Genomic DNA, 22664 nt, shown 5'->3' on the forward strand with positions numbered 1-22664 from the left:
CTACCTGCCTCTAGGGACTAGGACAGCTATAGCTCCACACCCATCTTACAACACCCTCTTAGGGCACCCAGGGCGTACTGTGCAGGAATCCACGCTCCCCTCACTACCCCTGGTATTACATGCCCTACTTTCTCCAGTACTTGCATGGAAGGTGCACTTATCTCTTCCAGCTCTGCTTTCGCTGAAAAACCTGTCCTGTTCTGGATCTCAGCAGCTCGCCTCCAAATGTAACCCATGTCCCCCCCCCCCCTGGTCGCAGACTGGACCCCTAGTGTGTACTGAGGGCTGGTTACATGTGTGTTGGTGGTGCGTACCTGTGAGGAACAGGAGGGCCTGAGTCTCCCGCAATGGTATAGGGGACAACAGGGACAGGCTTCTGGGGTATATGCCTTCATCTTTAACAGCAACGGTGCAGCGCCTCCATCTCTGGCGAGCCCTATAGGGGTAGGGTGAAATCCTCCCAGAGAAGCCCTGGTCTCAGGCCGAGAGATTTCAGTCTCACACAAGTCTTTTGTATAAAAGCAGCAATGTCTTTATTCTCCTCACAGCAGATCAGTAGCAGCACACAGCAGCAGCAGCACACAGTGTACAGGCCTTTCCTCCTTCTCCTTTCCCTCCAGAAGTTCACCCTCGGGATGGGCTGTCTGGGGCTCTTTGCTCCCTGCCTCCACCCCCAGCCCATGGCGCTCAGGGTGGGGTTAGCTCTTCACTCACCCCCTAAGCAGGGCGAGGGGCACTGGTCCACCTATTGCTAACTAGGCCCTACTCCACAGGAACCTAGCTAACTTACTGCTCTGACTGTCCAGTCAGGCACTCCAGCACTCTCTGCTCCCAGGACAGAACTGCTTGTCTCTTACAGGAACAGGCAACACTAAGTTTAGATAGCCCCACCCCTCCTGTCAGCAGGCCCCTCCCTGTGTCTCATGCCTTCCACACAGAGTCAGGGGGCTTACCTCCACCAATCAAGCCAGGGCTTGAAGCGGGGGAAACCCATGATAACTACTGGCGGCCTGCCCTTAGCAGGACTTACACCAGTAGGAGAAAGATATATAGCCCCCATTTCTTACCGGGGCTACATAACCATATATAAGTGGCTGCCACTGATACAATTCTGATGCCCTGGTCAGAAACAGACTGAATGGAAAGGAATATGTATCTAAGGCGCCTAACAAGAATTGTATTATAAAAGGATATAAACAGCCGAGCCTGTTAGCAGTGCAGATCTCAAGGTGTCTCCAGGTGAAGTGCTGAGTGCTTCAAAAGAATAAAATCAGTGCATAGCATAATACTGTTTGATAACGTGACAAACAAAACATACAACACAAAAGACAAACAGCTGAGGTGATCAACAGGTTATAATTAATTAAATTGAGCATTTAATAAAAACATACATTGGACACATAAACAATAATAAAAATAGTACATAAAACAAACGTAATAGGTCAGACTGATGAGCTGCTGCAATGAATGTTTGTCTTTTGTGTTGTATGTTTTGTTTGTCACGTTATCAAACAGTATTATGCTATGCACTGTTTTTATTCTTTTGAAGCACTCAGCACTTCACCTGGAGACACCTCGAGATCTGCACTTCTAACAGGCTCGGCTGTTTATATCCTTTTATATTACAATTCTTGTTAGGCGCCTTAGATACATATTTCTTTCCATTTTCTATATTATGGACCGCACATTAAATATGATAACGTGTTCCATGTCTGAGCGCTTCCCCTTTATTTGAACTCCTACACATGAAGCACTCACAATAAATGAGTAGCCCGAGTTACAGTAGATCTGAGGTGGACAATCCCTGAGTACTAGCAGATGGCAGTGGGATTACCCAGGTAATTATTTAATGCTGAGATAAATGTAGAACCAGCAGCTACGTCTGGTTCCTTAATCCTTTCTCTACCCCTCCCACTGGGAAGTGTGCTAGAAAGACACTAAATAAACTGTATAAGCACAGGACAGATCTGCCAGACTGCTGCAAACTGAGAAGCATTGTGACTTCCTGACTGCTTTCTTCAGTGATCGTCTCTGCAGATAATGTAGCAGTATGGGTGGAGTCCAAAAGGTATGTATGTATGCAATGTGGCTGCTACTGTGAGCCCTCGAAGACTGGGAAGGGTGTGAGTAGAAGTCGGTACATGATGAATCTGTGCATGTACAGTAGCTTTGGTTTTGTTTGAAATGCATTTGTTGGAATATACATTTTGTATGACTATTACTACTTAGGAAGCACGAATGGTCCTATTTAATAAAGTCTAAATAAAGCATCGCAAAACAAAATTGGCGCTCTTTGACCACAAAATGTTTACACTTTTTTTGTCTAATTCAATACAAATTATTGATGCCTAATTTGGGCCGAAAGAAACGGGCAATTAGCATACACAATTACAATAGAGATTCAAGCAAATAAGAAAAAACAGTGATAAAACCAACGATAAAAAAACGATAAAACCAGGGATTGAAACAAAATTTGCATTAAAAGTCATTGACAAAATATATCATGCACACTCATATTCACTCCATCTCTTTATCTCCCAGCAATTAGTCTCTTTCACTTGTTATCCTCTCTCACTTACGCACTCTCTTACCCCAACATCCAATTTACATACAAAACTATATGGCAAGATTTTTCTAGACACAGGTGTTTTCACGTATGCACAGTTTTTTAGGCAGATTAGGTTTTATCAATTATTTCACTTATTTAAACAGCGTCATCATTTTTTTGTTTTTTTTTAAAATATATTTTTTGCCTTTTTTAAAAGCTTCTTCGCCCACCTCCCAGCCTTTTCCCTTCTCTGGGTGATTCTCGGGTCTGTTCACCTATTTTAAAGGGAATCTGTCAAAGAAAATAAATGTGGTGATAATTAAATGTGGTGATAATTGAACAGCTCACACTGTGAAAAACGCTTTTAGGAGCATATTGCACACTCGATGAATACTTCATTCTAAGAATACTACTCATTTGCAGGCTAATTTGCATTTTCACTGCTTCAGCTGCCTCTTCGTACTGCAATGAATAAGTAGATGAGGGTTTTGCCTCTTTTTTTCCCGCATTTTCCTTTTCGAAAGATGGCCAAAGCACACTCTTTGGAGTTTCTTGAATAGAGCTCTGGGGATTATATGTATCAAAATCTTCCCGCTGCAAAACTAAAGCAAAAACCTGCACCTAATTTATCAAAGAAAAAGTTCCCGACAGACAGCAAGGGACAGTTTTGTTTTAATATATTTGTTGATCCAGTTTTTCCCTTATTTTGCAGCCAGGAAATGTTGATACATATACACTGGGATTCACAAAGATAAGGGTTATCGGAGCTCAATGCTGCGTTATGTTATCACCAATCGTGCTCTGGATACACACCTTGTTGGAGCTTTGTATATACCTCATACTCCCCTAAGTCAGTGGTACTCAACTCCAGTCCTCAAGAACCCTCAACAGGTCAGGTTTTAAGGATATGACAGCTTTAGCACAAGTGGCTCAATCAGTGGCTCAGTCGATTGAGCCACCTACAGTATGCTGAAGCTGGGATATCCTCACAACCAGACCTGTTGGGGGGTCTTGAGGAGTGGAGTTAAGCACCACTGGCCTAAGCCTTACCCATATCAAACACCTTGCTCATCGCATTCCACTAACATCGTAACAACTTCTCACAGAATGTCAGCATCCCCCATAGTCTCCTCATTAGCCCACAGAATTCTCTTCCAACCTCTCAGTGAGTATCCTCAGCAATGCACAGAACCTCATCACACCTCCTTCTTGTAAAGATGTGACACCTGGCAAAGCAGAAGTCCCACCCCAGTATTCGTTTTTCACCTTGCCAAGATTGGTCTGAAGAATGGTCTTTCCTGGCCTTTATTATGGTAGCCCCAGCCTCAACCCTCCACATTTAGAACATTGTTTATTTATTCTTTTCTGCTCTTGAATAAATAAATGAACAAGGCCAACATCATTATGATGGACTTCAACATTGGCAAGAATTTAAATGCACAAGAAATACTGTATCAGGACAGAAACATACCTCCAGAACCAAGGAAGTCCAGGGGAAATATGGCTGTCCACCTTAGAGATGATTCCAGAAAGGTTAAAAAAAACATATAAAAAAAATAAAGAGCGGTGTGGATTGCTGTTTTAAGGGACGGGGATCATTAGCTTCTCTGCTATTAAACATCATCTTTCTATTGTGTCTTTAGGGATTGTTGTCACTGATAGAAGAACTGAAAAGATTAGAAGATCTGGATGCACAGGGGATAAGGATTGTGCTGCTCGGGCTGGACAATGCTGGCAAAACCACAATCCTGACCCGGCTCGCCTTAGAAGATGTCAGCACAATAACCCCAACACAGGTATATGGAAAACAGAATCACCACAGCACTGTTGTTGTCACTGTGCAATCTGTGATGATTGAAATCAGCAGTTCCTTCTAAAAATACACGTTGAGTTTATTGTCTGATGCAGCCTTGTTCCCCACACACATTTTCTTTTTGTATAAAGGATGGGGAGGTTATTTATATTTTTAGTTCTGTTTGGTGTCTATAGTTTCTGTTACAAACCCTGGAGGCCAGTTCAATCCACCCTCGAAGCCCTATGCTATTGGGCTTTGCATCTCGTGAATGTGAACATAATGAAAAAAGGGGTTGGAGAGTGGAGACGAAGTCACCCCAAAATGTAGGTTTTGAGCAGAGAATCAGAGTTTACTACTTTAAAATAAAACTATTAATAGAACCCTTTCCCTACAGTGAGATTTATCTCTATGCTGCGGCTGTATGGAGATTGCATTTCCCCATCTCCCCACCTTTACTCTGTGTTTCTTGTTGCAGGGGTTTAATATAAAAAGCGTCCAGTCCCAAGGATTGAAGCTGACCGTCTGGGACATTGGGGGTCAGAGGGCAATACGCTCACACTGGAAAAAATACCTTGGCAGCACAGATCTATTGGTGAGATGCTTGTCTCTGGTGTGGGAATGTATTAATTGCACAGCATTATGTAATCCAGGTGTAATCATTCTATGGCAGTGCTATAGGTTAAGTCTATGAAGCTAGGAGCATGACAGAAAGCGGGTAGCATGGTGTATTACATTCTACCACTAGATGGCATGATGACATTTCCTCCGGTGGGGATATCCGGTACCTGTGTGTTTCAGGAGTAAACAAACATCCAATTATTTACACTGGGTTTGCCTTGGAAGGAATTCCTGTTTAAAATGTCAGCGCAGCTTATCATATAAATCAGATAGTTGGATTGCATAGTCCTATTAGAGACTTCATGTTAGAGAATTAACTATCTATTCTGTGAAACACTTTGCGGCTGAACTACTAACCTCAACCTTCTCCATCTACGTCAAAATATATATATTTTTCCATTTTTTTTCTGTGGATCAAAAAAAGGAGAAAGTGTGTCCTAGTCATCTGACAAGTTCAACTTTGCTTTGCTATGTATCAAAATAAAAATGTATTTGACGCAGCAGGTATGTTTAATTATAGAAGTCAGTGATTCCCAACAGGGGATTTGGGAACCGCAAGGAGTTTGTGAGGTGTCTCCAAAGGGTTTGCTCCCCAAAATATGTAATGGAAAATCCCAGGCAGTACAGTGGGTTCCTGAGCCCATGTTATGACTGCACACTTAGTAAAGCCCCAAACTGTACCTCAGTGTGGGTGGCACAGCTGTCAATTACAGCAGGAGCATCCAAAGTCACTCCCCACAATGCTTTGCATCCACAGCGCCAAGACATTGAGGGCCGTGACTTTGGCAGCTGCTGCTATGATTTACAGCTATGCTGTCTGCACACCGAGGTGCAGTTTGTGGCCTTATTAAGTGTGTGTGTCCCCCATAAGCTCATGACACCATACTGCCAGTTTTGTTAGCAATAGTCTGATGAGTGGGCAATAAGGTTTATTAGGGGTTCGTGAAAAAAATATTTTTGCTGGGGCTGCACAATATAAAAAAAAAAGGTTGGGAACCACTGATATATGTTATAAAAATGTACTATTTTTACAGTATGGCTATTATAAATAACATGACACTAATATTTGATATTTACTAACGCTTGTTATAAATAAAAATACACATAATTCTGTTTTAATTTAAATTGTATCAATCAGCTATGCAACGCGAGGGATGTATGAAAAATTATTTCACACAACAGATTATGCGTCATATGAATGAAGTCTTCATAATTTTTTTGACGGCTTGTATTACCTTTATTGCACTGAAACATTTGACGCAACACAAATTTAAGAAAATATGTTAGTACAGGAATACGCAATCTTTTTCCCCTGCGCCCTGCGCTCTTCCTCGCACCCCCCCCCCCCCCCCTTGCCGGCTCTTCCCCCCTTCCTCGCACCCCCCCCCCACCTCTCCCCAGACCCCTTACCTTTGCTCTGGCGTTCTGACGTCACATTGCCATGGCAACGCGGCATCACGTGACTCTGCGGTGTCAAATGGCGATGCATCGCAAGAAGCCGTCTGAGCCAAAGTAAGTGAAGTTACAGAGGCCTTTGCCGTTCCCCCGGCATTTAATTTAAATGCCTTCGGGAAGCGTGTGGGACCTCTAATCGCCGCGCTCCCCCGCAGAGAATCGTGCCCCTCAGTTTGCGCACCCCTGTGCTAGTACATAGGTCCCATTACATTGGCATCCATTACACGCCAACAAACCAAGTCAAGAGGTTTCTTGCATGACTCTCTTTAGATGCCAAGCTGGGCAGGTATATTTCAAGAGCCTACACCTAAAGTACCTGTCTCCTGTTGGAATGCCATGAAGATCCTTACTTTATCTGGGCACTTTGGGGCAACGGATATTTTTTAACTCTTTGGTTGCCAGGTCCCACAGCCCCTCCAGCAAATCACAATCATGGGACGGTTCCTCCAAGCAATGATGTGCATCACTTAATCAGGAAAAGGAGTTGTCCCCTTCAATGTCCCTGTTTAAGATCTCACTCAGCGATCCCCTGGAAATCGGCAACAAAAAGGCCATGACGTAGCCATGTAGCCGATGCAAACATCTGTTAGGCTTTGGTTCCGCTGCGTCCGGCGGCGCGCACGGCCGCATGCGCACTACTCACCATCTGATGGTGTCCTCCCGAGCAGGTCCCAGTCCCTCCTCCCTGCACGGTTCACTACACGCTGTGACGCGTCAGCCGCCAGGGGATGCAAGAAAATTGTAATCCCAAGCGGAGACGCGTCACGTGGTGTGGCTGTGAGCCAATGAGGAGGGGAGGCTTTGGGGAGCGGGGAGGAGAGGGAGGGGAAAGCAGCTGCAGCACCAAGGGAGCCCCTCTGCTCCCTCTCACAGACTCTCTCCTCATACTCTGTCAGCAGATGCACAGGGGAGGGAGGGAACTCCTGGCACAGACAGTGTGATGGCCCCGCCCCCCGACATCATTGCCGCGCCCACCCGACCCATTTTGGCCACGCCCCCCCCCCCCCCGCTCCAGCTCCCTACAGACCGCAGATAGCGGTCAAGTGCCTCTCCACGCGCCGCCTGTCTGCAGTGCTGGCGCGTGGTCTGAGGCAGCAGGGCCTTAGCCTAAATCATGCAAGACAAAATGGTGCACTCACTTAGGTTGTAAGATCCCAAGCAGGGATTCCTATTCCTGCCTTGCTTAGTATATGTATCATCTCCTGTACTCTGTCTATTTTGTAAAGCGCTTCAAACATTGTTGGTGCTTGTAACAGGGGAGTTATCCCTGTTCAGGTAATGTGCCTCTAATCCAGCAGTGTGGTGGTTAACTGCTGGTAGTCAATTAACAATCACCACCTGCCTGATTAGATTGCTTAGAAAAGCCTGTCTTTTTAGACAGGAAGAGAGACTCCTTAGCTCACACCTGAGCTGAACTTGGAGACAGAGCATATAAAGGTAACGACATACTGTGTATATGTACATACAAATGACACCATCTTGTTACACTGCCCTGCCCTTATTACAGTGGTCCCTCTAAAAAATATCTCCTTAGTCCCAAGGGCAGCTCACAGCTTCCGTCTCCTCTTCTTGTAGATCTATGTGGTGGACAGCACAGACCGGAAACGTTTTGAGGAAACTGGGCAGGTAAAACTATAAACGTTTATACTTGACAATCACATAATGGTTGGAAGGATTACTCATCATCTGAACCTAGGCACTCAACACACTGAGTACCCCTTCTCTCCTCCCCTCTAGTAGCCCTTCTGGGGGTTATGGTCTAAAGTGATTTAGTGCCAATAGGTCACTAATACACAGAAACCTAGGAGTGTCCATGCGATAGTGCCTGATCGCCACTAATGCATTTTAGAGTTTAACAAGCTTGAGAATACTGGCTCATCGTTGTGAACTTGAACAATTTAGAATTGGCTTTGACCATGATCTGTGAGCTTGTCGGGAGCATGTTGCAATTTCCAATCCCTTATGTACTTCTAAATTTCACTTGTAAAGCAGCACTCTGATGTGGTTTAATGTTTCATACTGATCCAGGTTCAGCAACATTTTGGTTGTTACATTTTGACAGAATATTTAAGTTCAGATTTGGCTAAGGATATCCCTTTCAAGGGAGAGGGCTAAATATTTGCAAATATGGTTCCAGGCCACTCAGCTTTCTTAAGAGTTTTTTTTTTTTTAAATTAATTAATGTTTTTGGGATCCTATAGAAAAACAAAGCACTCTTCTATAATTGTATGTTCCGTGTTTCTTTTTTTTTTTAGTAGTTCTAAATTGAAATCACATGGATGCAATAAATTAGAGTATGGAGTCTGAATAGTCTACATTTCTTAAATCTTCAACAATATCCCTATCCTTCCCAGCCATGAATCCAGTCTTCATTCTGTTCCCATTCAGTGCCGGCTCACCCATCTATTTGTTTAAAAAAAAAACCTATTAACATGCAATATGATGATACACGTGTGCCAGCGCTAGCCAACAACTAATTGCACACAATATAAATCGTTAAGTTATACAGAGTGAAATTCTTTACAAATATTAAACCTTTAGAACAAAAGAGTCCTGCAGCCTAGAGAATTCCCGAATTATCCAGATCCCTCCAACAGATGTAGAAAACAATAGTCTTCCTTGGCACTGGTCTCAGATGAAAGAGCAGAAAAAAACAAAAGTAAACAATGTGTAAAATACTTTACAGTGTTAATAGGATAAAAAAAAAAATCCCCATAGTGATTTTCCTCACTAGCATACAAATGGTGGCTCTTGATTCAATTAAAAAAAATATAAGGAAAAGTGATAGTGAACCATACACATGACAAATGTAACTGGAAACAGTGAGCTATTAATCTTACTATATATTTCTGAAAGCGTCATATGTGTCCGTGTCTGTATGTGTCTCCCTGTGTCCCTCCCTGTGTCCCTAGCGGCAATCCCATTGGACCTTGGGCCAGGCCAATGAGATTGCTCCCTTGGCCCGCCCGCCCCCGCACACCTCTCATTGGCCTGAGGCGGAGTGACGGGCCAAAGGAGAGACAGAGACACACACACACACCACCCCCCATTCCCCCCCACGCTCTCTGCGGCTCTCCCCTCACATAGGCCGCTCCCCCAGCTGACCATCCCCGAGAGCGCTCCCCACGGCTCTCACCACCCATAGGCCACTCCCTCACCCGGCGCTCTCCCTCACCCCCCACCTGCTCACCCCCCACCCGCTCACCCCCCTCCCCCTGCTCTCCCCCCGCTCACCCCCCTCAACCCCCTCCCCCCCGCTCACCCCCCTTCCCCCCGTTTACCCCCCGCCCCGCTTATCCCCCCCCCCACCCACACACACAGAGCACGCTCTCTGCGGCTCTCCCCTCACACAGGCCGCTCCCCGTCCCAGAGGCCGCGCCTCCGGCTGTCTCCACCTCTCCCCGCGAAAGGCACAGCACCGCCTCACCGGAGCGTCTCAGCCTCTCCGCGGAGGAGCCCGAGTTGGAGGAGGAGGGCGGCCGGTACCCGGAGGAACAGGAGCGCGGCCGTGTGCAAGGTGAGGAAACGCAGGGGAATGGGTTATTTACCGCGTCCCTGACTCCCCCTGCCATTTGTCCCCCCTACCTTCCCTGCCCCCCTACCCTCCCTGCCCCCTCCCCCCCTGCTGCCCCCTGCCCTCCCTCCCCCTGCCCTTTGCCCCCTGCCCTCCCTCCCCGTGCCCTTTCCCCCTGCCCTCCCTCCCCCTGCCATTTGCCCCCTCCCTCCCCCTGCCCTTTGCCCCCTGCACTCCCTCCACCTGCCCCTCGTCCCCATGCCCCCCCAGCCCTTTGCCCCCTGCCCCCCCAGCCCTTTGCCCCCTGCCCCCCAGCCCTTTGCCCCCTGCCCTTTGCACCCTGACCCCCCTGCCCTTTGCCACCTGCCCCCCCTCCCCCTGCCCATTGCCCCCTGCCCTCCCTCCCCCTGCCCATTGCCCCCTGCCCTCCCTCCCCCTGCCCTTTGCCCCCTGCCCTCCCTCCCCCCTCCCCCTGCCCTCCTGCCCTTTGCCCCCTGCCCTCCCTCCCCCTGCCCTTTGCCCCCTTCCCCCTGCCCTCTGCCCTCCCTCCCCTTGCCCCCTGCCCTCCCTCCCCTGCCCTTTGCCCCCTGCCCTCCCTCCCCTGCCCTTTGCCCCCTGCCCTCCCTGCCCTTTGCCCCCTGCCCTCCCTCCCCTGCCCTTTGCCCCCTGCCCTCCCTCCCCTGCCCTTTGCCCCCTGCCCTCCCGCCCCCTGCCCTTCCTCCCCCTGCCCTTTGCCCCCTGCCCTCCCTCTCCCTGCCCTTTGCCCCCTGCCCTCCCTCCCCCTGCCCTTTGCCCCCTGCCCTCCCTCCTCCTGCCCTCCCTCCCCCTGCCCCATGCCCTTCCTCCCCCTGCCCTTTGCCCCCCCTCCCCCTGCCCATTGCCCCCCTCCCCCTGCCCATTGCCCCCTGCCCTCCCTCCCCCTGCCCTTTGCCCCCTGCCCTCCATCCCCCTGCCCTTTGCCCCCTGCCCTCCCTCCCCTGCCCTTTGCCCCCTGCCCTCCCTCCCCTGCCCTTTGCCCACTGCCCTCCCTCCCCTGCCCTTTGCCCACTGCCCTCCCTCCCCCTGCCCTTTGCCCCATGCCCTCCCTCCCCCTGCCCTTTGCCCCATGCCCTCCCTCCCCCTGCCCTTTGCCCCCTGCCCTTTGCCGCCTGCCCTCCCCCTGCCCTTTGCCCCCTGCCCTCCCCCTCCCTGCCCTTTGGCCCCCCCGCCCCTCCCTGCCCTTTGCCCCTCCCTGCCCTTTGCCCCTCCCTGCCCTTTGCCCCTCCCGCCCCTCCCTGCCCTTTGCCCCTCCCTGCCCTTTGCCCCTCCCGCCCCTCACTGCCCTTTGCCCTTCCCGCCCCTCCCTGCCCTTTGCCCCTCCCTGCCCTTTGCCCCACCTGCCCTTTGCCCCGCCCCTACCTGCCCTTTGCCCCGCCCCTTCCTGCCCTTTGCCCCGCCCCTCCCTGCCCTTTGCCCCGCCCCTTCCTGCCCTTTGCCCCGCCCCTCCCTGCCCTTTGCCCCTCCCTGCCCTTTGCCCCTCCCTGCCCTTTGCCCCTACCTGCCATTTGCCCTTTGCCCCTACCTGCCATTTGCCCCGCCCCTACCTGCCCTTTGCCCCGCCCCTCCCTGCCCTTTGCCCCGCCCCTCCCTGCCCTTTGCCCCTCCCTGCCCTTTGCCCCTCCCTGCCCTTTGCCCCACCCCTCCTTGCCCTTTGCCCCTCCCTGCCCTTTGGCCCGCCCCTCCCCTTTGCCCCTCCCTGCCCTTTGCCCCACCCCTCCCTGCCCTTTGCTCCACCCCTCCTTGCCCTTTGCCCCTCCCTGCCCTTTGCCCCGCCCCTCCCCTTTGCCCCGCCCCTCCCCTTTGCCCCTCCCTGCCCTTTGCCCTGCCCCTCCCTGCCCTTTGCCCCTCCCTGCCCTTTGCCCCGCCCCTCCCTGACCTTTGCCCCTCCCTGCCCTTTGCTCCGCCCCTCCCCCTCCCTGCCCTTTGCCCCTCCCCCTCCCTGCCCTTTGCCCCTCCCTGCCCTTTGCCCTGCCCCTCCCTGCCCTTTGCCCCTCCCTGCCCTTTGCCCCGCCCCTCCCTGACCTTTGCCCCTCCCTGCCCTTTGCTCCGCCCCTCCCCCTCCCTGCCCTTTGCCCCTCCCCCTCCCTGCCCTTTGCCCCTCCCCCTCCCTGCCCTTTGCCCCTCCCCCTCCCTGCCCTTTGCCCCTCCCTGCCCTTTGCCCTTCCCTTTGCCCTGCCCCTCCCTGCCCTTTGCCCCACCCCTCCCTGCCCTTTGCCCCGCCCCTTGCCCCTCCCTGCCCTTTGCCCCACCCCTTGCCCCTCCCTGCCCTTTGCCCCGCCCCTCCCTGCCCTTTGCCCCTCCCTGTCCTTTGCCCCGCCCCTCCCTGCCCTTTGCCCCGCCCCTCCCTGACCTTTGCCCCTCCCTGCCCTTTGCCCCGCTCCTCCCTGCCCAACCCACCCCTCCCTACAACCCCCCACCCCCGCCCCTCCCTGCCCTTTGCCCCACCCGCCCCTCCTTGCCCTTTGCACCCTCCGCCCCTCCCTGCCCTTTGCGCCCCCGCCCCTCCCTGCCCTTTGCCCCCCTGCCCTTTGCCCTCCCCACCCTTCTACGCCCCTTGCCCCCCCCCCCGCCCTTCAACGCCCCTCCCCCCCCCCGCCCTTCCACTCCATGCCCCCTGCCCTTCCACGCCCGGGCAACGCCGGATATATCAGCTAGTATTAACTATAGAAACAGAATATTGCAATATCAAGATAGGAGTATAACCCTTTAAGCCTCCCTGTGCTCTCATGTTAGACTGGTTAAAACCTGTCCTGACTGACATGAATACTGAGGGAGAAGTCACGCATTCCACTTCATAATTTTGCATTGGAGTGTGGAATTTGAATAGATCATCTGATTGTAGTAATGTATTTTAGCTAAAACTCTGACTCAGGCCCTCATTCTCTCACGTCTTGATTACTGTAACCTCCTGCTGTCCGGCCTTCCTGCCTCTCACCTGTCTCCCCTACAATCTATCCTAAACGCTGCTGCCAGAATCACTCTACTCTTTCCTAAATCTGTCTCCGCATCTCCCCTCCTGAAATCCCTCTCCTGGCTTCCGATTAAATCCCATATCTCACACTCAATTCTCCTGCTCACTTTTAAAGCTTTACATTCTTCTGCCCCTCTTTACATCTCAGCCCTAATTTCTCGCTATGCACCATCCCGACTCTTGCGTTCTTCTCAAGGATGTCTTCTTTCTACCCCCTTTGTATCTAAAGCTCTCTCCTGCCTTAAACCTTTCTCACTTTCTGCCCCACACCTCTGGAGTGCCCTTCCCCTCAATACCCGACTAGCCCCCTCGCTATCCACCTTTAAGACCCACCTTAAGACACATCTGCTTAAAGAAGCATATGAATAGCACTGGATAATCATGGACACATGATACATAAAGCTTGGCCCCCTGCAGACGCACTTACTAGAATTCCCTCCTACTGTCTCTGTACGTTCTCCCTACCTACCAATTAGATTGTAAGCTCCTCGGAGCAGGGACTCCTTCCTTAATGTTACTTTTACAGTATGTCTGAAGCACTTATTCCCATGATCTGTTATTTATATTATTTGTTATTTATATGATATGTATTACTACTGAGAAGAGCTATGTACATTTATGGCGCTATATAAATAAAGACATACAATACAATACAATATGTGTAAGGTATGAGTTTATGTATGTGATTGATAACACCCCAGGAACTCACATTCGCTGGAAAAATAAATGTAAACATTTTTTTTATAAAAGATTTTTCAATATAGAGATGTATCTATCATAATGTATGTGCTTAGGGATTTGTGATGGCTAACATGATTAGCATTTTATCCCATTAAGATTGAAATAGTATATGTATTAATAGCAAGTCCCACTAAGGGTTTACTTGGATCATGCTAATTGGTGGTTCCTGAGATGCTATTGAACAAATGCTATCACTGATTCCACAATGTTTGCATTTGTATATGATCCCGGTGGCAACTCATGGGCGAATCCAAATCCAAGGTTTCCAAATTTACATAATGAAGGACGGTATGTAAGGGGTTGAGTCTCCCTGAAGGACAATATACCCCTGAGGAAGCAAACGCAGTTTCGCGAAACACGTAGGACTACGTTTTCTACTTGGATCAGAACGTTCCCAGTCTATTGAAAGCCTTGAACATCCATTGTAAGGATCGGCAGTGACCGGCGACGTCATCATGTTGAGGGGGGCGGATCGAGAACGCTGTTAGGAATTGAGGGTGCACGAGCTTCGAGGAGCACGGAGAACGCAGACATCTGTACACAGAACCTCGGGGATTCCAGCCTTGGCTATCACGAGAAGGGATTTTGTTTGTTCTGATCAAAGCGCAAAAGACCAGGGAATTCGTGAGTGAGATTCTGCTAGTGTGAAATTGTTGTCGTTATATTTATAGCAGTATTATGCTATGTCATTCTTTCTATTTCCCTATATTTTGGATACAATGTCCGTGTAATCCATTGGGTTCAAGCTAATCGTGACCAAGCATTACAGCTTATATCTCCCTCCGTATTCATGTGAGTGTTCAGGACAGGTTTTTACCAGTCTAGCATATGAGCTGGGAGGCTTAAAATCCTATCTTGACATTGCAATAGTCTGTTTCAAGTGATCACAATCATTTCTATAGTTAATATTAATAGTACACTGTTCCCAGTTATATTCGTGGTGTGCACGGTTCACTATGACTTTTCCTTATATTTTTTCGTTGAATCAAGTGTCACCATTTTTACATTAACATGCAATTAATATATCTTTAGTGCACAGCAGATAGATATAAGATGACCTGAAAATAAAAGACATATTTATTGTCCTCTCTACTTTAGGAAAACACCTTGGCCTGATAGATACAAACCCATGAATGGCTAAGTATGGAGCGGATAACCTGGAGCTACCATATTCATTTTCACCCAGGATGGCAAAATGCCAATAAAAGTTGGGGCGCTGTTCCTAGAAGCAAGAGTGCAATCCCTTTAAATAAGGAGCTCTCATTAGCCACCATTTAAAAATATTTATGTTATATTTATTCTGTAAACACAGGGGGCAGGGGGAAGAAATGAACATTCAGGTTTGTAAAATACCCCATTGTGCCATCACACTTCAACTACTACATTTAATTTCTTGCACAACGTGTCTAAACAACATGCTTCCTTGCAAACCACAGCTGTCAGAGGTGCTGGAAACAAAATAAAGAGATGTGTGGTTTCTGAACCAGAATAATAACACTATATGTCCATGGAATTATTTTGAATTCAATGATTGAGGCTGCATTGATGTTCCTGAAGCTATTAAGTCTTCCTGTATGATTACGTTCCAAGTGAGACCATTTAGATGAGCAAATATTCCCTTTACTTATTGAGACTTCTTTCTGTTGAGCAAGACTGCCTTACAATGAGTGAAGCTTGGCCTGCTAATGCTTGTCATCCTGACGCTTTGTGCATCAAATTGCTTTCCTCAGGAGCTGGCGGGGCTCGTAGAGGAGGACAGTCTATTGGGGGTTCCCCTATTGGTGTTTGCTAACAAGCAGGATTTGCTGAGTGCAGCTCCTGCTGCAGACATCGCTGAGGGACTGAACCTGCACACTTATCGAGATCGCATATGGCAAATCCAGGCCTGCTCTGCGATCTCAGGAGAAGGGATCCAGGTAATTGACACCTCACACAGCTCCACATTTAATGGTTCCGAATTATATTTCTCCATGTGAAGTTTGGGAACTTTGTGTGTTGGTTTATATTTTTATTGTATTACCATGAATGATAAATACTTGTTTTTACCTAGTGCGGTCACTAAATCTATGGGTTTAATGTAAACCTTGCAATGACTGCACAAGTTAGTAATCCAGAGGCACTATCTCTGTTTCTGTTATTTATACATGTAACCCCTCTATTTCCAGTCTATATGTGCTGTGGCTTTCGGCCCCATTTTAGGTCAGAAAGTGCAGGAATAGTTAATGATCCATTCCACAGCTTCACATTTACTCAGGCTGGTGGATGGAAAATCCAGACCACAGATTACAATGGGTCTAGTTCTCCCTCACCTGCTCTCCTAATCACTAGAACAGGTATTTAGAGCAGAGAGGTTTGCTTTTCAGTCTCTCTCCTTAGAGCCTGGGGGCTGGGGGTGTTGCTGCTCCCCGGAATCCAGTTCGGGGTGGACGGCCCGTTCAAGTATCACAGTACCAGAGGATTTGCCTGGACACTTGGGACCGAGTTCCCACCACGAACAGATAAGACAAACAAATCTTTATTGCTGTATCTAAAAGACTATGCTTTATCTAGTGACCCTAAATGAGAGGGCCTTCTTTTAAACTGGGGAACCAGGTTAGTTGGCCCAGCAGCAGTTAGAGGCTGATTCTGATGTGTAGTTAGATCCCTGAATGGGATAGGATTTGGTTTGGTTCTGAAAAGTGACACTGTGTGAAATGCTATAACACTGATATGAGTAAACCGCTGAAGGTTAAATGTCTGAGTGCCTCCTGCCTACACATGTTAAAGCTGCAGTACCTTACTTGGATGAAAATAAAGCAGGCAGAAGCCTGAGTTAAGCAACGTAATACTTTGCATGTTCCTGTTTGTTGTATAATTAACCCTAGAAGACTTTGTCGGGAAGAACCCAGACAGATGTCAGCGCTACAAAAGAGGGGCGTTTGTCACAATATATATATATATATATACAAAAACAAGCAGCTAGCACTCTAAATAGTAAACAACAGTTGTGGTGCTAGTCCCATAAAAATGAATAAACAAAAGATCTCACCCTCCTTTTGTCAGGTAAAGAAAGAGGCAGCACTTGCTTCCAAGATATAAAAAGTGTATTAAGGCATGTGTAGACAGACAACCAATCCCGACGTTTCTGCTCCGGAACGGAACCTTTCTCAAGGGGGGGTGAGAAAGGTTCCGTTCCAGAGCCAAAACGTTGGGATTGGTTGTCTGTCTACACGTGCCTTAATACACTTTATATCTTGGAAGTGAGTGCTGCCTCTTTCTTTACCTGACGAAAAGGAGGGTAAGATCTTTTGTTTATATATATATATATATATATATATATATATATATTTACTGGTGCTTTACGACCCCTGGGCAACCTTAACACGGCAGCCCTCACTCTTAATGAAAACTATCTCATTCATAAAACACACACATATAGTATGTATGTATGTATGTATATATATATATATATATATATCACACTTATTAAGGTTATGGTGGGTAAAAAAAGTGACAAAAACCCTCCACAGTAAAGCATTTACTATTACTTTACTGTGGAAGGTTTTTGTCACTTTTTTTACCCACCATAACCTTAATAAGTGTGGTGAATACCTACTCTTTATCTCAAAGCAGCAGAGCCAGCAACCAACCTCACACTGATACCCATCAAGGTTGAAACATGTCTGTGAGTGGGTTTACTAGCTTTGCATCTCACCCCAGCCTATGCTTAAAAGCTGTGTTTAAAGCAGCATGCATTGGCTTAAGGGTTGCTCGTGTAGTATGAGCTTGAGACAAAAGGTGGCACTGTGTGCTCATTTGCATGTCATTTCCCAGAATCCCTTTCTGCAGTGGAAGTGCTGTGTGCTGGGCGATAATGGTGAAAGACAGGGTTGCAGACCTGTCTAAGACATGCAAATGAACATACAGTAAGATTTCCATTTGCTATATATATATATATATATATATATATATATATATATATATATATATACACACACACGTATGTATATATATACAACACACACAACAAGGACGCTGTGCTCTTGCCCATTTTATTAGTCCCAGTATCTGATGTAGAAGCTACTTAGGCTAATATAAATGCCAGCACTGCGTTGGAACGCGTATGTCACATATTGGTATATAGTCGCATTGCAGGACTGTTAAGGGTTAAACATTTGTGAGGTGCGTGTGTAATTTGTAATGGATACTCAAGTTGCTGGAAAAGGCCTCCTGGCTGTCTGTTATAAAGTCGCTCTTTAACAGCCCAGCAAGTATCTGCATCTCTCTTCCTATGGACTCTTCTCCTCATAACACACTTTGTGTAGGAGATGTGTTTCTGCCGTTGTCTCTCACTTTCTCTCTCCTTGGCTAGCAGTCTCCTATAAGCCTCCTCTTTCACCATCTGTCAGTGTCAGGCTGTCTCTTAAACCCCACTCACGGTCAACAGGGCTGTCTCTCTGTGTGCCTCTCAGACTGGCAGTCCCTATCGCTGTTTCTGTGTCTCTGTCTCAGACTGGCAGTTGGGCTCCCTCGGTGTCTCTCAAACTGACAATTTGTTTCAATATTTTATCTGGTTTTCTTCTTATTCAATCCCATATCTCCTGTCTTGTGTTGCCAGGCAGATCATGGACAGTGTCTCTTATTCCTTATCACACCATGTGATAGGTGCAGCAGATTTATTCTGTATTGTTCAATGTATATATAAAGTTGTAGCAGGGACTACATATAGTCGCGAGAAAAAGTTTGTGAACCGATATGATAATTACGGATATTTAGGGTTGCCAGGTGTCCGTTTTAATTCCGATGCCTGTCCGGTATAAAATCGTAGGTAATACCGGACATGTGTGTGTTCCCGGTATTACCATTTTTTGCGGCGGAGGGCTGGCAGCGCACGCGCGAGGGCGGCGCGATGGCGGAGGGCTGGAAGTGCTGAGACTGGGGGCGTACGGTGGCGGGGCGGACGGTGGCCGGGCGGCCGGGCAGAGCACTGTGTGAGTGTCTGTGCAGCCTGTCCCTGATTGGAGGAGCAGAGAGCCAATCAGAGGAGAGCGGGGGCGGAGTCCACACCCCGGCGGCCCAAAGAAGTCTGTGTCCTTCCTGGCAATAAGGTAAGGACACAATTTGGGAGGTGATGGGGGCGCCAGGGTGAGGTGAGGTGATGGGGGGCCAGGATGAGGTGAGGTGATGGGGGAGCCAGGATGAGCTGAGGAGATCATGGGGAGCCAGGATGAGCTGAGATGATGAGGGCCAGGATGAGCCGAGGAGATGATGATGGGGGGCCAGGATGAGCTGTGGTGATGATGGGGGGAGATGGGGGTATTTTTAAAATGTATTGGGGAGGTGGGGGTATTTTTTAAATGTACTGGGGAGGTGGGGGTATATTTTATAATGTATTGGGGAGGTGGAGGTAGATTTTATAATTAATTGGGGAGGTGGGGGTATATTTTATAATGTATTGGGGAGGTGGGGGTATATTTTATAATGTGGCCAGTGACGCCACGTGACATGTTGTGTGCCAATGTCATGGCGGCTCCATTTCACACTGCACAGCTATATTGACAGGAGTTGCAGGGGTAGATGCACGGGAAGATGTCGGAAGGATGCCGGGAGATGCCGCCGCCGCCGCCGAAAGTAAGCGTCGAATGTAAAAATGTTATCTCAGGGTTAGCCTTCAGTAGAAGGTGGCAACCCTGGTTACAGGAAACACTTAGTTGAAGTCATTGCTGCTCAAAGGGCTGCCACCAGGTACTGAATCTAAAGGTTTACCTACTTTTTCACACGAGTATTGAATGTTTAATAATTTGTGGATAAATAAATGTTGAAAAAGCATCATGTTTTTGTGTCATTTATTTGATCAGGTTATCTTTATCTATTGATACAGGAAATGTAAGCGCAAACCCAAATTATATTAAAATAATAAATAGTTGAAAAATGATTCAAAAAATAATTAATATCACCAAGAGGAGATGCTGCTGGTGTGAGGAATTTCTCAATCCCTCAAGGTTGCATCTGGAGGAGGTCAGGTAGCCACGAATGCAGAGATGCAGAGGTATTTTATTGGTGTTAATAGTCGTTTGTCAGACCCAGTCCACATTGGGAGTGAGGGGGTGGGGCTCATATATCTCCATTACCCACACTCACCAGGACATTTTATATAGGTCTTAGACATATACGCCCACCCATATATACCTCATTTGCTCACTTATACACCATTAACCCAGCCTATCACCGTTCTTCAATCAAGAAATCAATGAATTATTACATGTTGAACATCTAAGGTCCTTAGAGCACTATCACTGAACTATGTTCTTCTACCTTGCATCTGGAGGAGTACACGGAGCGCAAAAACTCCTCTCACAGGTAAAGATGTTTGTTCACAGGAATCAGGTCTCAGTAAAAGCAGCATATGTTAAAAAGAAAAGAGAAGAAAAAATAGTGCAACACAGTTTTAATACATAAACAAAACTAGAGCAAGGAGCTCCAGTCCACTCACATGCTCCAGGATATAAAAAGCAGTTTAACCACTCTGGGTTCAGGAACGACGCAGCTTTGCTTGGCTCTGCTTAAATCTGCTGAATAGAGTCCTTCTCGTGTCTCTTACTCCCGCACTCTGGCGGCGTCTGACGTCACGGACCTTCTCCTTCCGTCCTTCACTGATAGGGGAGGGGTTGCCCGGCTGGGTAGTCCGCATCAGCGCGAGATTCGGATCTCTCAGCGGGGAGACAGCTATCGGCAAAGCAGAGGCTCCAAACTGCTACTCTAGGACTCTATTCAGCAGATTTAAGCAGAGCCAAGCAAAGCTGCGTCGTTCCTGAACCCAGAGTGGTTAAACTGCTTTTTATATCCTGGAGCATGTGAGTGGACAGGAGCTCCTTGCTCTAGTTTTGTTTATGTATTAAAACTGTGTTGCACTATTTTTTCTTCTCTTTTCTTTTTAACATATGCTGCTTTTACTGAGACCTGATTCCTGTGAACAAACATCTTTACCTGTGAGTGGAGTTTTTGCGCTTCGTGTACTCCTCCATATTTTATCTATTATTGTGGTTCACAAACTTTTCCTCGCCACAGTGCATATTTAATTCCTTGTTTTCTAAAGAGACCTAGCATGGGTAACTAAATGTCTCAAACATGTGTAGAGTCAAAAGCTCAAGGAGTAACACAAGAACAATAATGCAGATAAGCGAGTAGATGTTTTTCCCAGATATAGCAGATCGAATAGATTTTATTATACAGAATTAAAGTATATTTCCAGCTTTGAATCAGTGTTATGTAGGACTCAATATATCTATATGTGTGTCCCTAGAAGTGTGTAATGTGCTTTTGCGCTTTCTTAGATCTTTGTATCCATAACTGATATATTTCTGACTGTTCTGTCTCCTTAGGATGGAATGAACTGGATATGTAAAAACATTGCTACTAAAAAAAAATGAAAACCATTAAAAAAAAAAAAACAGAAGACCACCTCAAAGAGAGCGCATCTGTCAACTGACTTCAAGCCAATTGTGTTCACCGTATTACAACCTAAAACAAACCATAGTACACGATATTACCGTACGTTTCACCAAATAAAGTTACTCCAGCATTAAAAAGCATTGCAATCTTCATGGGGATATTGGAAGCTCACTCAGGAATGGCAGGGGCAGTACAGTACATGTCCTAAAGATGCCTCCGTGCTTGGTCTAACACAATTCATATCATTACTCTTTTGGGTTATATCGTAATGATTATAAAAACTTGGCATACAATAAAAAACTCCCTGCAACTTTAAACATTTTTCTTTCACAACTGAACCTCCAATTCTGGTGGAACCTGGAAGGACAGCCCCTTTGGCAGTGACTGTTCTTGCTTCAGTCACCAGCAGTGCTGTACTCATAAAAAAAAAACAAGACAGTTCAAGTCCCGTAATAATAAAAAACGGTACGAGACAGGACGGTCCCTTGTCCCCTCTCCTCTTTGCCCTATCGATCGAACCCCTGGCGGCCACCATCAGAAAAGATATCAATATAAAGGGAATCAAAATAGGTCAAGAGGAATACAAGATAACCCTGTTCACCAACGATGTAATACTATCTCTGGCGGCGCCCTTGACGTCCCTTCCCAACCTTCAATCACAACTAGAAAAATTCGACCAGGTGTCAGGATATAAAATTAATAATGACAAATCTGAAGCCCTAAATTTATCCCTGGCACCATCCGAGGTAAAACTACTGTGGCGAAAATGGGGGTAATCAGCGCATTAATAAAGGCAGTGTGCTCGGCTGGTTACCCCTATTTCGTATTGGGGATGAAGGGGTTCATTTTTCCTGCACTGTACATGTCTTATTTTTCCCTCTGTCCCTTGCTGTCCCCATTTAGCAGGATTGTATGAGCTTGCAGTATAGTACACCCCAAGCACACACATATGAAAAATATAAGTGTGAGATAAGAGGAACATGTATTTTCAATAAAGTGTATTTTTGCTACAGGTTTTAAACAGGGACAAGCAGGATGAGGTTTTTTCTCTCCTGTCATTTAAATGCACACAAGAACCAAATGTTTTGACACCTCTAAGCTGGGTCACTTGTCTATGCAAGCTTCAAAGGTAACATGCTGGGCCCACTCCTGTAAGTCTCTCTGGAAGTTGCATATCAAAAGCCCCAGGGTCAGGAGGTGTGAATTGGCCAGATGGATGCTAAATAGGAAATCCCGTTGACCATTTGTGCTAGCTCACATCCTGAGTTCCCCCTTCCAGCCTGAGAGGGGCCAGGTAAAGAGGGGAGTGCACCTATGCTAAGTAGCCAAGGTGGCATTGTCGCACATGCTCTGTGTGAACAGGAAGTCCCTAGAGTGCCCACTCTCCAAACTGTGGGCAAGTAGGGGATTGGGGAATGAGAAAATTCCCACGAGGGGGATTGGATGGGTATGTTGGAGACAGGCTTTCAAACCCTATATACATCCCACCCAGGCTATCCCCATTGTCTTTCGTTTTTCATTCTAACATGTGAGCGGATTTCCAACACGCTTC

The 22664-nt window shown here is 47.4% G+C and overlaps 1 protein-coding gene across 1 annotated transcript; it reads left to right on the top strand.

The window, feature by feature from the left end:
• The first annotated feature begins 1909 nt into the window (after positions 1-1909).
• Positions 1910-21116, top strand: LOC142495402 (ADP-ribosylation factor-like protein 3). Its single transcript, XM_075600871.1, has 6 exons — positions 1910-2068; positions 4192-4344; positions 4819-4935; positions 7992-8042; positions 15412-15597; positions 21043-21116. Exons 1-6 carry the CDS (start codon positions 2051-2053, stop codon positions 21088-21090), a joined length of 573 nt encoding a protein of 190 aa, XP_075456986.1. The 5' UTR covers positions 1910-2050; the 3' UTR covers positions 21091-21116.
• The last annotated feature ends 1548 nt before the right edge of the window (positions 21117-22664 follow it).

The sequence above is a fragment of the Ascaphus truei genome, chromosome 5 (assembly GCF_040206685.1).
Source record: "Ascaphus truei isolate aAscTru1 chromosome 5, aAscTru1.hap1, whole genome shotgun sequence".
NCBI classification, from domain to species: domain Eukaryota; kingdom Metazoa; phylum Chordata; class Amphibia; order Anura; family Ascaphidae; genus Ascaphus; species Ascaphus truei.

Coding starts and splice junctions, on each gene's coding strand:
- LOC142495402 (XM_075600871.1), top strand. Junction 4,345..4,818: donor GCACAATAACCCCAACACAG/GTATATGGAAAA, acceptor TTCTTGTTGCAG/GGGTTTAATATAAAAAGCGT. Junction 4,936..7,991: donor TTGGCAGCACAGATCTATTG/GTGAGATGCTTG, acceptor CTCTTCTTGTAG/ATCTATGTGGTGGACAGCAC.